The sequence below is a fragment of the Paramormyrops kingsleyae genome, chromosome 1 (assembly GCF_048594095.1).
Source record: "Paramormyrops kingsleyae isolate MSU_618 chromosome 1, PKINGS_0.4, whole genome shotgun sequence".
NCBI classification, from domain to species: domain Eukaryota; kingdom Metazoa; phylum Chordata; class Actinopteri; order Osteoglossiformes; family Mormyridae; genus Paramormyrops; species Paramormyrops kingsleyae.
In genome coordinates, this window is record NC_132797.1 from 70,568,498 (window position 1) to 70,584,835 (window position 16,338).

At 43.3% G+C, this 16,338-nt stretch overlaps 1 protein-coding gene across 3 annotated transcripts; it reads left to right on the plus strand.

Annotated features, from left to right (window-relative positions):
• Nucleotide 1: 1 nt before the first annotated feature.
• On the plus strand, nucleotides 2-15,826 carry slain1a (SLAIN motif family, member 1a). 3 transcript variants are annotated; one of them, XM_023819153.2, is made up of 10 exons: nucleotides 2-1,015; nucleotides 4,045-4,181; nucleotides 6,950-7,078; nucleotides 8,106-8,222; nucleotides 8,472-8,621; nucleotides 10,584-10,916; nucleotides 12,120-12,152; nucleotides 13,101-13,274; nucleotides 14,148-14,430; nucleotides 15,014-15,826. In XM_023819153.2, the coding sequence occupies exons 1-10, from the start codon at nucleotides 591-593 to the stop codon at nucleotides 15,087-15,089; spliced, it is 1,857 nt and encodes a 618-aa protein (XP_023674921.2). In that variant the 5' UTR covers nucleotides 2-590; the 3' UTR covers nucleotides 15,090-15,826. The 3 variants fall into 3 exon arrangements, with proteins under 3 accessions (XP_023674921.2, XP_023675000.2, XP_023675090.2); XM_023819232.2 differs by lacking the exon at nucleotides 12,120-12,152; XM_023819322.2 differs by lacking the exons at nucleotides 2-1,015; nucleotides 4,045-4,181; nucleotides 6,950-7,078 and having other exon boundaries at nucleotides 8,123-8,222; nucleotides 8,428-8,621.
• The last annotated feature ends 512 nt before the right edge of the window (nucleotides 15,827-16,338 follow it).

Consider the following 16,338-nt stretch of genomic DNA (forward strand, 5'->3'; position numbering starts at 1 on the left):
AAAACGATACAGTATAGAGTTGTTTTACTTATTTCTGTTGTTTTACACACTACGCTTTAATGTACGTTGTTCAATAAATTAAAATAGTAGAGTTTAATACATATGGCACATTTTGTTAATGTACATAACTGTGAGGCATACATTTTGTATTTGTATATATTACGGGTAATTGAATACTGACTCCACCAATAGTACTTGAGATCCTGTAGATTAAATACTGTCTCTGTATTTAATTAAATTTGTTTTCGTGCATGCATTTTTAGGGGAGGGTGGCGGTTTGGAATGATTAGCTTTTTGTTTTATGCTCTACATAATTAGTACCTTTGTAGCCTCTGTCTCACCTGACACTAATCAGCGGCGTCCGCAGACTCCGGCCCGCTTGGCTGCCACTGCGCCGGGCTTTCGGCTGCGCTCAGAGGGAGGAGACAGGCAGACTCACGGCGTGACCGGACCAGCATCCCAATGCTTGCTTTAAATTCAGTGTAATGCTGGAAACGGGGTGAACGGGAGCGGCACGAGGGCAGCATCGGCGACAAACATCGGCTTCTGTCAATATTTTTTATCATACATATAAATGTGTATTTTCCCCAATGGAAGCTGCCATATTGAACCATCAAATTATGGCGGACGTGAATTGCAACAATAACGCTGTAAACGCTGAGTTGGAAGTGAAGAAGCTGCAGGAACTGGTGCGGAAGCTGGAGAGACAAAACGAGCAGCTGCGGACTCGGGCGAGCGCCGTCAGCAGCCCGCATCTCTTGCAGCCGACACCTGCCTGCCTGCACGGGAGCGGCAGCCCCGATTTACCGGCCGCTTACTGCATGCCAAGCCCGGTGTCGAGCCTCCTGCGCTCCGCAGCACCGGCACCTTTCCGCGCCCCGGAGGAGGCGTACGCCTGCTTTCAGCCGCACTCCGCCGATGAAGGTGTCTACGGCGGACTCTCGCTCCTGGATGAGCTCGATCTGTTAGACCTTCAATCTATATTCTCATGTGATGGGGACTCTGACGATACATGGTACTGTAGACCCCTTTTTTATTAGGACACATTGCATTTCATTGCATGTCATTTTCTAATCCATTGGCTGTGATTCGTGTTTAAAAGCCTGTAATCAGTCTGTTGCATTTATAATAAACCTTAACACTACTAGACTTTGTTCATAGGGCAGCGGATGCTACACAATTGGCCTGTATTATAAACAAAAGGCATGCTCCGTCTGCCCTAGTTAATTTAATTGTTAATGAACCTCATTGGTTAATATTGCAGCCTATTATTAAGCCTTATGTCCTCGTCTAAAAAGATTGTGGCTTCAGGAATAATTGGATTACACTGGGATTTCTAGAGATGAGAGAACATGGTGATATTAAAAATGCTGTATTTCAAATATGAAGCCCCATAAATCTAATGTACCTGTTACGGTCACTCGTATTTTTGGATTACCACAATGAACAATTCGTATTTATGGTTAATGTAACACAATTACTAAGCTTATTATTTATATTTGAAATACTCGTTTCACTATGCAGTGTTTTCATGCTTTAAACTACTATAGAGATGCGGGGCATCTTCTGATCGATATAACACTGACTTGCAGAATGCAGCAGGTGAACCCATTTGTACATCGTATATAATGCAGTGAAAAATTAGAAATATTCTCGTATATATTAGGTATACTTAGGGATGCCATTGGGTCCTACGTTATTAGGAATTATTGTGCATGCTTTTACATTTGCTGAAATGAATTGCCACTTTACACAACAAACAGATGTTTCGATATTATAGGAAATGGACTTATCGTGCGTTTTAACGTGGGGTAATGGTGTGTGTGTGTGTGTGTGTGTTGTGGTCATTTGACCCCATAATCCTCTCAGGAAAAGTTGTCTTGATTTATTTTAGCCTCAGCTATTTTTGGAATAACCCCAGGTCGCCACTGAACCCCAATAGGCTGACAGTGTAAGTAGCAATGACCATAATGCACTTTAAATTCCTGTTTGGATGGAAAAAAGAACCATTTCATTGACTGAAATATTTTACTGATTCATGGCTATGATTAAAAGGCTTCTGCAGTAAGTACCTGACATCGGCAATCCTCCTGGAGCTCCTTAACATAGGACATCATCGTACTGGGTTTTCTTTGTATTGAAAGTTTGACTCTCATTTGTGTGTGGCTTGTGAATCTAGTTCATCAAGCTTAGGCAAATGAACATTGGTCTCGGTAATTTTGACAATGTAAAATTACCTTGGATGTCATTTCGGACCATGAACAGCAAAAATGGAAACATTTTCAAAAATATATTAAGGGCAACATAAAATCATTTTCAAATTTACAGCCCTTTAGATGCAAAACACCTGGAAGAGCAGCTTTATATAGTTGGGAAATGGGACAAACATTAAAGGAAAAATGTTTGGAATTCAATACTTAAATCGTGTCAACGTCGAGGTTGCAGACCTAGTTGCTGACACAGCAGGTCCCATTTGTGATGCTGGGAGCGAAAATGGTCAGACCTTACAGCCACCTGGCTTTGGATATTTCAGTTTTGCTAAAGACACCATGTATAACGCTGTGCTTATTTTTAATTAAGACATCTGTCTTCAGAAGAATATACATGGATAAGCTCAGCGGTCAGATAAATCAGCAGAAAAATCACATGTAATGTGTCCATCAATCCTGTTGCTCTAGATATTTGAATATTATTAACCTGCTGTGTATGATTCACTTGCACAGCTGTGCACTGAATAATGGATACGTACAAGGCTAAATCGTGTTTGTGGTTCAGGGGAAAAGGGAAATCTAGTTTTGATTGTGCTGGGTGTTTATCTGCAGATTTTGGGAATTAATACGGCTCAATGTAATGTAATAGGATGGGTTCAGTTAAACTGTTAAATGCAAGTTTCTTGAACTGTATAAAAAACCAGAAGTGGAAAGTTCAGATCCAGAAAGTACAAATACAGGCCAAGGTTTTGTTTCAACCAACCAGTTGAGCGTAAAGAATTAAAGTCACAGAGTACTCAACTGGTTGGTAGAAGCAAAACCTTGGTCTGGATTTGTACTTTCTGGACCTGAACTTTCCACCTCTGTAGAAAACCAATGTTGGTGACAGTCACAGTTTGATGGCTTCGTGGCTCAAAGGCTGACGTTGTCAAGGGGGCTCCGGGGTTGTGGGGACATATTTGGCTCCCATTCTGAGTATGAATTTGTACATTTTATTTGTAGGTTTCCTCTTATACTTTGGGTTCCCAAGACATGCTTTTCAGATGAATTGATGGTTATTTAATTGCCCTTAGTGTGGCTATCTGTACGTTTACTGTGACAGATGGGTGTCATGCAGAAATTGGATGGGGATGTAAATTAATTTGCTGCTGTTGATAGGTGTATAAGGTTTCTCTTCCTCGATCATTTCCTCATGCCTGATGTGTTTTGCTGGGTCCCATGGCATGAAAACAGGGTTAATGCCTTATGAAGAGATGAAACTTCGTGGCTGTGATACGGGAAGCCTGGGGAAATACCTCAGGCTGTTTGTCTTCAGCGAGGGTATTAGAGTAAACGACAGTACATTTTCTTCTAAATAAAAAAAAATATTAGATTTGTCTGCAATGTAATAGCATTGTTAGTCAATTGCAGGAGAATCCTGCTTGAAGGGTGTATGACTGACTTGCTCCACAGCCTTCACATTTTTTTCCTGAGCTGGTTATCTGTCTGGTTGACTAATTGGCCAACAATTCTTAATGTTGTTACACGCAGACTCTAGCTACTATTGGTCGTCTTGTCACAATATAGACGGTTGACTTGATTTCAGCTCTGTGTGACATATTGATCTTGGGGAGAAGTAAAAGTTGGGTGGATCCTAGTGCCAGCGTTGATTATAATCAGGTTTGGCTAAAGGTCTGAACGGTCAGTCAAGGTCAAAATTTCGTGCCCCCTGGAACTTTGCTACAACTGAAGGATCATCATTTCCTTTCAGGGGAGGAAATGACATCAGGACAGACAATGATAAAGGTATGGCTGAGACTGGTTGTGACATTGCTGTTTTCCCTGCAACCTATAGGCTCTATGTACCTCCGAAGGCCCGGCTTTGGACTGAGAGTTCCCTCAGCCCACTCCGGTGGTGCCGGCAAGTTTTGGACGACCCTGGGCCTGAGGTGGAAGGTGCCAAGCGCTCCCTGTGCCATAGGCTGGATCAAGGTACGCAGTGCCATCAGCGCACGTCTCTGCCCTCCTGCACACGCCCACACGCTCCATACCTCCGTGACACGCCTGCCTCCTCTCCCCACACACACCTAGAAACTCCAGCGCTCTGCACAAACACCTGCCGTATATCACCACTCCCTTTTCCCTTTATCCAATTTGTCGTGAAATCGATTTTGACGCCTCCGCCAGATCCCCGACGCGTTTTAAGGGACCTTTTCCTTATTATGTAAAAGAAGTCGTTTGCATTCTTTCAGACGCTACCAATTACATGCATAGTCTGATCAGTCTCACACCTCTGCGTTAACCCAGAGCCAGTAAACGAGGTGAGATCACACGCCTGGCGTTTTCATGTCAAGGTATTTAAGCGTCGGCGAAGCGTTGCGCCGGCGGGGATTCGGCTGTGAAGTGGCACTTGTGGGCAAAATGAACGGCTAGAGTTCGTTTTGCTATGGTGAACCGAGAGGACGTTCTGCTGAGCAAGGAGATTGTAACTGTGGTGTGATAAAGCCCAAAGTAGAGCAGGCCGTAGAGGATTACCACCCAACGTACTCCGGACTCTGCCGGAAAGCTGCACAAAACAAACACGCACGATTCGTCCTCTGGCCTGTTCTCGGTGTAACACCCTCCTGGGTTGCTTCTGCCCTTGTTCTAATCTACACTGTGACCCCAGTACTCAGTTATAGCACTAAGACACGGATGCATGCAAATTTGTGCTGAGATCTTAACCTTACAAGGATGCACTTTGTGCATTAAGAGTACGGAGAGAGTAGGTTAAGTATTTATATCTGTCTGGACTGTGTAGCCTGGATCTGGGTAGTGATGATGCACTGATCTGTGTTCATCTAGCGGGGCTAAGCAGTAAACCAGGCCAGGACCTGCATTAAGGTCTAGTTTTAAGGATTTGCTGATAGCCTCTGTTCCCTCTGAGGAGTCTTCCGAGTGCAGAGATCTACTGATGTTTCTGACACACATCTGAGTGGCACGTTGTGTGCAACGTGTGATTGCGTTTGTCTGAAATAGGACTGGGCGATATTTCAAACGATTTACCAGCTTATCGTCACATAAAATTTAAACGATAAGAAAATGAGAAACTTCAATAAACGGTAGAACATACAGAATGCGAGGACTTGCAGTCATAGATGCCAATGATGTCAAACCAGACCTGGAACGAGACGCGAGGCAGTCAGAGAAAATACCCAGCAGCTAACCATACTGTTGGCATTTTCTACAGTAGCGTCACGCTACTCTTAAGCAGAAATGTTTATTTTTTTAAGATTTATTTCTCAAAATTAAGTTTCAGATTATTCAATTTCTCATGAATTTGCTCAGAGGGAATCGTAAGGGATTTTAAAACCAAAACGGAGCCTTGAAATAAAGGGATAATATTCTGTTAATTATCAATATTGATTGAAACAAAATGCCATTTTAAAATATTCGAATCTCCCAGCCCTTTTCATATGAACTATTTTAACCAACCATGCTAGAGTTTCAGCAATACATCGTGATGGGGTCATAGGTTAGTAGGACAGAGCAAAGCTCTAATCTGATGATGAGCTGTTAAATCGCTTTGCCCTGTAACACCTGTGCTTTGCTGGGCCTCTGATTTGTTGTAGTTTTATCCCCATATTAGCGTTCATGGACAGGGGACAAATTACAGCAAGTGGCTCATTTTTATCATAGCAATTACCCTCCGCAATCTCACTGTAGAAGCAGATTACAGCCGTTTCTGCTGCTGCTGAATCAGCACAATCTCACAAAATTCAAAATAAGTTTTCTAAATCCATTTAATATGTTTGTCAGGTTTGAAATTTCAGTCATACAGTATGTGTATCTTTGGCCTCTGTTTGCATGCATCATATAAATGACTTAAATATACTTCTTGATTTATGAACGGTGTAAAATGTGAAATTTCAAGCTTGACTTGCGGGATTGGTTATGCCACAAATGTGTTTTGAAATGAGCACAGACCTTGTATTTGCTCTGAAGGGACTTAATAGTGTCTGAACTTCAGGGTAGGTAATAAATTCAGCCTTGTGTTTAAACGTCAGGAGCCGCTTGTTTCTGTGGCAGGCTGTAAACACTCGCTTTGTGTAGCTGCGCTGAGGCTAATCGTTTGAGGTAGGTCAGAGGCTTCCTCCGACGCCTCAGAATAACCTTTTTGTTCCGGAAGGTGGCTGAATCAAAACAAGCCTTTGCACATTTGCAGTAGAAGATCACAGCAGAACAGGGGGTGTTCAGTGTGGGAACAATCGTAGTGCCAAAGACTGAAGGGCAGCACCGTGTTTTTATTGTTTCTGTGCTGTTCCTTCCTCTCTGGCTCTGAATATGCGCTATCCCAGCATGCCGCGGGGTGTGGAAATCAGGACAGCGTGGCATTTTGCCTGCCAAGCAATAGTATTTCAGTTGTCTTATCTGAAATCGAAAGGCTGTCACACACTTAAAGAAAACGAACCGATTCTAAGGCCGATCGTGCGTCAGGGAGGTAATGGGGTATATGCTCCGGGGACCGGAGATGCTGCAGCTCTGTTGTGGGGGCACGTTTCCGTTGAGCTGGCTTCTGTAACGTCAGTGTCTCCTGAGCCCCTCCTGTGGGGACTGGGCTGATTCTCTGCTCCCCCTGCAGTGTGTCAGAGGGGCGTGGACGTCCGTCACTTTGCTGCAGAAGCCGCTTCTGACCGCTCCCTCGGCTGCCTTTTAGTGGGTCAAGCACATACCAGCCTCTCTTCTCTCCATCTGGTCTAACTGGCTCTTCTGTCCCCCAGTCCAGCGGTGGAAAGGCATCTTTTCCAGCTCTGTATCTCAATCGCCCCCCTACGCCCCCGTGGTTGGAGTGACCCCACTCAGCAGCTCAGCCTGGGCCTGTAACAGACCCGCTCACGCAGACCGCCCAGGTAACCCCCCCTGCCCTGTGCCGTCTCATCGAGCTAACGGCACGCGTCACCGCTGTCTCCTCAGACGTCCTCTGTCGTTTTGCCATGGTACAGCGGCGTGCCCCACTTGCCAATCGCTGAAATACCGCGCAGTTCTACAACTCAATGATGTTTAATGTTCCGTTTGTGGTTTCAAGGGGAGTTTGTTGTTGTCATATGACTTTAATATAACCTACGTACAGGACTGTCCAGGAAGGGGGAGACAGGGGAAGACATTCAGGGGCTCTGACACTAGGGGGCGCCCATGAGTGTATGGGAATGGGTAATTGTAGCTTTGATTGGAGGGGGGCATTCAGTAGAAGAATTCAGGGGTCCAGCCTATGGATTAATCTGAGATGTTTTTATAGACGTATAGAGTATTAAGATTATGATATAAGCTGTATGTTGTATAAAAACTGTATGCCACGTTGTTGTAGTTTACAGTTATTTTTCAGGATTTTGGAACAATTACGACTAATCTGTTTGTAATGAAACTGAGAGAAATGAAACCTCTGTGAAATGCCATTTAGCTCTGAATAGGTCGCTTTGTCCTTCCCTAGCAATGGGTTTAGATAATTAAAAAAATGTTAAAGATGCTTTTTTAATTAGCTGTAGTTATACATATCATTTCTGAGGCTGATTTCTTTCGAAATATTTGGCATATAGTATTGCGAATTTGGTTTGGCCATTTCCCGTTTGCAAGGCTACAAAGACTAAATTTAAATTATAGGATCATGATACTCATGCTATTTGTGTATTTTCTCCCGATAGCTTCCGTTATGACTGGTATCTCATGATTAAATCACGCCTTAATTGTTATTGTTAAATTATAATAGTTAAAAAAAAATAAAAATTTACATTGAAGTGTAATTGTTCTATGTTCCAGTTCAAAACTGACTCAGAATATTGCCCTAATTTCAATGTAAAATTAAGGATTTTTGAGGTACAACAAAAAAGATTGTGGCGGAAACCCAGAGAAACATGATTTCTCCTCCCCCCTTTTGTCTAGCTGCATTCTCTCCATCCAGCCATCCTCCGCTCCCCCCGATTCAGACACCCAATGGGAAGGACTGCTCCAGTCTAGCCGAGAGATCTCCCACATTCCTCTTTCATTCAGCCAATCACAGTAAGCTTCGCTGACACAACAGTATTACTGCAAACATACTGTCATCCATTATGGCCTCTCTGTGACTTGCTGCAATGCTCCAGATCAACATGTACCAAAAAAGAGGCCATATAGTGGACAGTATACATAAATGAAACAGATTTTATTTGTGTGGCTTGTTAAAATGTTTCTTTACAAGAATTTCTTGTATGAATTTTGTTTGTAGGCATTAAATGCCCCTTTCTACCCACCATAACTTTGATTCCGAAGGTTATGGCGGCAGGCATCCTCCTCTCAGTCCGGAATCCTCCATGGAGAGCGAGATCAGTGCCTCGGAACTGGAGGATGATTCCATCTCCATGAGCTACAAGCTGCAGGACCTCACCGACGTTCAGATAATGGCTCGGTTACAAGAAGAGAGTAGGTGTCCTTTGAGGTCACCATGATGTTCATTGAAGGTGGGGGAGGGGGAGGGATGATGCCTGCAAGGTGAAACTGGACAAGTTATAGAGAGATGCTGCTTCAGGACTTACCATAAGGCAAGGGTAGGGAGCTGCCTGTGCACCCAAAAACATAAGGGCCCCATGAAGACAGAATTCCTAAAAGTCACATTGAGATATATGGATATAAGATAATATGTTAATTTAAATGATAGCAACAAATTTGTTTGCATTTTTAGCAGCAGTTTTCAGGATAGACGATGTTGCCCCCCCCATCCCAGATTAAATGGACCATTCCTACGTGCTGCCCAGTTTTTTTCCCCCACAAAGGAGTCTAGAGCAACGGTTACGCGACTCAAGATTATTTTTAAGTGGACAGTTATGTTGTGAGAGTCGAGTCGAATTATCGCTGATGACGTCATTTAATGCTTTGCTAAAAGCCATAATTTTCTTTCGCAAAACTGACATCTGACCACTCGTACGCCTGTGTTTTACGTGGAGCAGAAACGGGTAAAAACAACAACAGGTTGCAACTCCGCAGCAACAACTTATGCAACAATAACACTTGTATGCTGCAACTTCCGTGGAAGTGCAAAAATACAAAAGATTGAAATGTCGGTATAACACTTGGAGAGGAAAGCCTTACTCACGCAGGATCCAGTCTGCCAGACGGCTCTTCCTTGTCCTAAGCTGTTTTCCCACCAAAGTTCAGGAATCTGGTTGCTATACTTCCTGGCCGTCTTGACCAGGAACTTTTGTAGCTACTGGCCACTTTCATTTATCACTTTCTCACCGAACAACAGGAACTGGGACCATTATACTAAATAATCATGGGAGACGTAAAAAGCTCGTAGCTTAAACTTCACACGTAATTCCATTGTAAACTACACCACCACACCAAAACAACGGTGGAACAAGAAGTCGTTTTATTAGTTATTTGTTGCTTTTACTCATATTTTATATGACCCACAACATGTTTATAATTCTTTAGTAAATCTGGCTAGTCACCTAGTCTGTACAAGCCCTAGTCTAGAGCCACCGTCACAAAGTAGCTAAGAGGAGAAGAAAACGGCACAAAGACTTGCAATAAATCTCCTGTGTATTTGATACTATCAAGCTAAAGTAGCAGACAAATTGTGAACAGACGTGGGGAGAACAACTAAACATATACAAAAATTCGAGACTAACCTTAGCCTCAGGGGCATTGCAAGGTATGGGCTATCTAAGGTATGGGCTATCTAAGGTATGGGCTATCTAAGGTATGGGCTATCTAAGGTATGGGCTATCTCAGCCTACAGCAGTGGGCCACAACACGGGCAAACTTTTTAAATTTGCCTCATTGATCCAATGTGATACCCCCTTCCCCCAATCAGCAAATTTTATCTCATCACTTTCTCATCCCCACCCTTATCATTAACTTTTACCACTGGCACCCCAGGCTACGACGAGCATATTATTATGGATTTTGCATCGTCCCAAAAATTGACTCAAAGCGGCCCCCCCTACCCATGTCAGTGCAGGACCCCCAGAGAAGTTAGTCCACCCCTGTGCTGCTTCAGTGTTGCTCCTGTCTGTTGAACAGATGTGTGTTTTTTTGTGTGTGTGTGTGTGCGACGTTGGGTAGTGGAGGGGGGGTATGATAGTATTACAGCCATGTGCACTGCAGTTGCACTACGGCAGTCAAATAATTGAAGTGGAGAATTAAATCCAGCCTTTCTAGCCTCAATTCGCCCGGAGTTCCTGAGCAGATGTGCGTCTATCAGTAATCACTTCCTTTCTCTGGGCTGGGTATTTGTACTGAGGGAAGTCGGATAAACATCTTGTTCAAGTGAGCAGCTGCAGTGATTTGGACCGATAGGAATTAGCTTAGTATGTTTCTTTGAGCAGCCTGCTATCACTGACAGCCATCACTGTGTGTGTGTGTATGTGCGCCGCCCTGCAGGCCTGCGGCAGGACTACGCCTCCACCTCGGCCTCCGCCAGCCGCCGCAGCTCCAGCTTCTCCCTCCACGCCGGCCGCCGCCCCCCCTGCGAGGAGCCCGAGCCACAGGATGAGGAGGACGAGTATGACGAGCTCCCGCCCCCGCAGCCGCGGCTGGCTCGCGCCCGCCCCCTGCAGCGCAGCCTCTCGCACTCCCACAGTTTCTCCGGGGCCAGGGACTGCCGCCGTAGCCCGTCGGCCCCCCAGTGCCTGGGGGGTCTCTCCCAGCAGCAATATTCCAGCAGCCCCCTCAGCAGCTACATGCCAGAGGCTCTGGGCCACAGGAGCAGCACAGGTAGGTGGGGGCTGGGGGGGGGGCTCCGTGCTTCCTGGGAAGGGGGGGGTCCTTTCACATATATGCTTAGTTTAGTTTATAGTGTACTGGGGAGCCCATAAGGAAGTGCCCAATTATCTTAGCAGAGCTGTGAATCTGTAAATGGAAATACCAGTTGTACACCAGTATACCAGCCATAGACCAGTATATTGACTTGTATACCAGGATACCAGCTATAGACCAATATCCCAGCTATAGACCCGTATACCAGCTGTATGCTCGTATGCCAGCTGTAGACCAGTATACCAGTTGTATATCAGCTGTACACAGTATACCACCGATTGACCAGTATACCAGCTATAGACCAGTGTATAGACCTGCTGTACTCCAGTATATCAGCTGTACACCAGTATATCAGCTGTGCTCAAGTATGCCAGATACAAACCAGTATACCCATTCCTGGTATTAGAATCCCTACTTAGCATAGCCTGGTATTGGTGCCAAGCATATTGTCAGGGGTTTGAACCCCCCCGCTCATCCCACCCCCAAAATTTATTTCTGGCTACGGGCCAGAAAGTCCTGGTGCAATGACAGAGTAATATTTGAAATTCACACATGTACAAATTCCCAGTAACAAATAATTTCAATGACCACCCATTATTATTTTTGTTTTATATAGTTTTCTTTTATTTTTTACATAGCACTGTAAAATTCATTTATTATTAAGTGTAACATGGTACTGCAAAAAATGTCCATATATCAACATACAAATCCATATTTATTACCTCATTAACTGCTTGGCGGTTAGGTAATGTCGGGCTGCAGTGGGTGTTTTTCATTGTTAGGGAAATTTTGCAAGAAATGAATTGGGGTTTCTTGGATGGACCTGGAACAAATTAGAATTTTCCTCATAAAAATAATGAAAATAGTGCAAACTCAAATGTTTGGGAGGTTATCTGTGCATTTTCTAGAAAGCCATTAAAACAGGGATACCGGCATATGCGTATTTACCTCCATTATGACAAAATTTTTGCAGAGATTTTGTGCAGGAAATCAATTACTTTGTTAGGCCCTTGTTAAGACAGGAAGATATATGTGGATGAACTAACGTACAGCAACGAACACGTCAAACATTAACACACATTTTTGTGTGTTTTTGTGTGTGTGCATTTGTGCTCGTCTCCCTTGTCTGTCTCGTTAATGTCTAAATTTTGGGAAAACTAGGCTCTCCTTCCTGGAATCAAGCTGAACACGAGAGTAAGTTTATGATTTTTTCTCCTTCAAAAAAATGGAACGATTGTGAGCAACTTGGGAACCGATGTGGTTCTTCAGGGTATTATTTCTACATAAGTGCCCTGAAGCTTTTAGAAATGTCTTATTCTAGTAATAAAATTCAGAAAAATTCAGAGAAATAATGAGCAGATGTTGATCAGACTATTCTAATAATAGTAATATAGGCAGTCACCAGGTTCCGAACGAGATCTATATCCTAAGTCTGTCTTTAAGTTGCATTTGTAGGTAAATTGGAAAAGTAATAGCTCATAATAATAATAATAATAATAATAATTAATAATAATTAATAATAATAATACAGTGCATAATACTAATAACAATAGTAGTAGTAATAATTATAATACAGTGCATAATACTAATAACGATAGTAATAATAATAATAATAATAATAATGATAATGATAATAATAATAATAATAATAATAATAATTAATTAGTAATATAAAGGCTTGGTAGGCAGGCACATTTGGGTCCTGCTGCCAGTGCATCTGAAGGTTGTTTGTTTGCGAAGCACAAAGCTGTTGCAGCACATTGCACTTTTCTGACGGTATTTGGCTATATACACTCAGAGGAACAAACATTGGAAAAATGGAAACAAAAGAACAGTGTTTCCCCTCTAAACTTGGTTAGAATGACTTATATATATGTTCTATTAATTGAAGCGTAGCATCCTGTTTGCTGTGTGTTTTGGATTCCTCTCTAACGTCGAGCCAGATGTGGCTGTTTTTTTTCCATCACTTTCCCCCTTTACCTAATCTGCCAATCAGATTGCATTAATCACAGTAACTGGCACTCATACTGCAGGCAGTTACTGTCCTGATAGGTCGGCAGTTGGTGCGTAAGGCACTCGTATGCTATGCAGTGTGTGATGTGTGTGCATTTGTGGTGTTTCTGAAGCCGTGTTACTTTGCAGATAAGCTGAGGAGAAGCATGCCCAATCTGGTGCGGGCTCCCAGCATGCCGAGCGTTCCCGGCCTTCCCAGCATTCCCGGCCTTCCCGGCCCCGTCGGGCAGACCAGCTCCCCGTCCCTCCGCAACAGCCAAAGCTTCGACTCCTCGAACGTGCTGGCCAGGATGCAGTCCTCAAGTACGAGTGCCAGCCTCTCTCCCGCCGTTCCCTAAGCTGTGACATCACTCTAGCCGCAGTTCACGTTGACAGACATCCAGCCTCTGCCGGCAGTTCGTGGAATCTCCTATAAATCGACAGCAGCTACCTGACAGCTGGGAATGATGCACAATGTGCCAGAAATCTGTCATTATGCTATTCAGCGGCAGCAGAATTAGCTGGCAAAGAAGTTATATTGGTGCAACCCTGCCACACATGGGACGGCAAATTTTTCTGCTGGCGTCCCGACATCGTCTTAGCTAGTCAGCACTAAACTGCATTATTCTGACAGTTTAAAAAAAAAAAAAGAAACACAACAAAAAACAAACACGCAACACTCTACTGGTATTTCCCATTAAAATTTGCGGGGAGGATTGGGCAATCACCATTATACCGCCCATGCCTAACCAAAACCCCCCTTCCAGCTGTCCCCCATCCGCCTCTCTGAAATCAGTATGCATAAGGTGGGATGTCTGTGTTACCATTTACATTTTCGTTCAGGTCTAAATAGGCACATTATTTTAGTCTAAGAAGTTTTATGCAAAAAAATACAATTGGTGACTGATCTGTTACATAGTAGCTTCTTTGAATCGCCAAGGCATTGATGTGGTAGAGGGGCTATATCCCTAAAATTATTTTAATTATTTAAAAATTATTTTAAACAGACGAACCGTTTAGACATTTTCTGAACGGTTCTGCTTGAATTTCATTCAATTTATGGCTTTTGAACCAACTTAATTGATGCCAGTCTAGAGTAGAGTATTCATGTAATTTTAGAGATTTGCATATCGCACATCACCTTGCCCTGACCTGAGTGCCCCCACCCACCTGACTGACATCCTGTTTCCCGCTAAGTTCCCTCCCCAGGTCAGCTCCAGCACCGTGTGCAGAGCGTGGGCAACTTCTCCGCCTTGTCCCGACCTCCCACCAAAGCCACCGCCTACGTCAGCCCCACAGTACAGGGCTCCACTGCCCCCTCCCCCTACACCAGTTTGCACTCGGGCTCCGGCAGTGGCATCCCCCTCCCCAACAAACCCGGCGCCTCATCCATTCCGGGTCGCAGCGCCCTCCCGAGGCCAGCATCCATCAATGGGACCAGTGCCATTCCCCGCAGTAAAATAGCTCAGCCTGCACGCAGGTAAGTGAGCCAAGCGGAGCAGCAGGGCTGTAGGAACCGGAGGGACAGGAGGGACAAAACCCCTCGGTATTCATAAAATTTGGACAGTGTGAATTGGGACTTTGCCATCTTGCTCATTTGACTTCCTCTGCCAGCCCCTGGAGGATGGGCTCCCCCTCTGAGTCTGGTTCCTCCCATCTAGGGAGTTTTTCCTTGCCACTGTCACCTCAGCTTGCTCAATGGGGGGGCTTTGGGCGGGGAAGACAATGTAATATAATGTGATACAATGTAATGTCATGAAAATGCACTATACAAATAGAATACAATAGAATGAAATAGAATAGGATTGAATTGAATTGAATTGAATATTTGGCTTCATTCATTAAGTTAAATAAATTAAGTTGTGTCCCCCAGTATCAAACATGCCGTTGGAGAGCAATTCAGGTACTGGAACATTTGAAATGTCCATCTACAGTAATGTACGATGTAGGGAGGCATTATCACCTAGTTCAGTAGCTAATTACACTCCGGTGCATCATGAATTATACTTGTAAGGCTTTATCTTCAACATGAGATCGGGTATAATTCTTTAATTCTCTTCCAGCTTACTCACGCCCCCGAAAAGCCTGGCTGCGCTCAGCGCTCTCCGGGACGGAAGCTGGAGAGACGGATGCTACTAATGTCAGCCAGGCTCTACCGACAAGCCAGGAGCCCCGGCGGCGTTTAGGCCCAGCAGGCTGGGCCTGTCTGCTTTGCCTTTGAAGTACTGCTGAAGCAGAACGTACTCTGAGCAGCAGCGTGGAAATGCAAACGTGTCGTTTGTGCAAACAAAAGATGACACCGCAGCCTGAATAGCGTTTGAACTGAGGTGAAATTTTATGCATTGCAAGGATGCTGTTGTTGCAATATTGATTTTTAAAGTTGTATCCTAGCCAAAAAGTCAAACTACATCTTAACATTTAAAACTGTTTACAAAACCATACTTACGGAATCAATTCAATTTTGCAGTTTTTTAAACGATGGAGACTGAAAAGTGAATGTCTGACCTTATCAGAGGAATAAATGAAATATGTAAAATCTTTGTACAGTTGTGGTGCCTATTGTAAAAGTGTTTCAGTTCTGATTTTGTGTTTTATTTACTCTGGATCTTTGCTGCACTTTCACTGTTATTTCACTGTAATAGAAAGAACTAGTTTCACTTAAGTTTATTTGATTTGTTTGTTAAATACGCAAAGTTAGCAATATAGTTGTACTGTCACTGGTTCTTTTAAGTTCAGCTTATCTTGTTCTAATGCATTTGTTGCTCCTTTATGTTTATATATATTTTAACAAAAAAAAAAACTTGCTGTACTCTTGCACAGATCTGATAACGCCGTTTCTTTTTCTAAAATAATTTGTTGTTTGGGAATCACTGTATTTTAAAATGGAAATAAAAGGTTTTACATAATGTTTTGTGTTTGTGGATTTGAAGAAAATTGAAGTAATTATTTGAGTTTTCTTACTGGTTCCCTGTGACGCTGTAAGTTCAGAGTAGAAATGTCAAAACATTGACCAAGTAACACAGGTGAAAATCTCAGAGGTTTACCACCTGAATGCCACCTGAATGTAGTTATTCTAACAACTGATACACAGTGACTTCTTAAGACCTGTGGCCAATTAACTAATTTTACTGAATTAGTTCTGTGTCATTTTTATACCTGAACACTGAAACTCAGAAAACCTTTGTAGTTTTGTTAAAAAAATATTCTTAGTACAAATTTTGGGGGTAGGTATTGCATTTATTAGCTTTGAGAGCTGTTCAGGAACACTTTTCCAATGCAGAGTATGTAAGCAGTTGTGAGTTCATATTGTTATGCTACTAATTCTGAGTGCCAGTACAGTTATGTGATATTTGTGTAAATAACTCCACATCTAATTGGAGAATTTGAT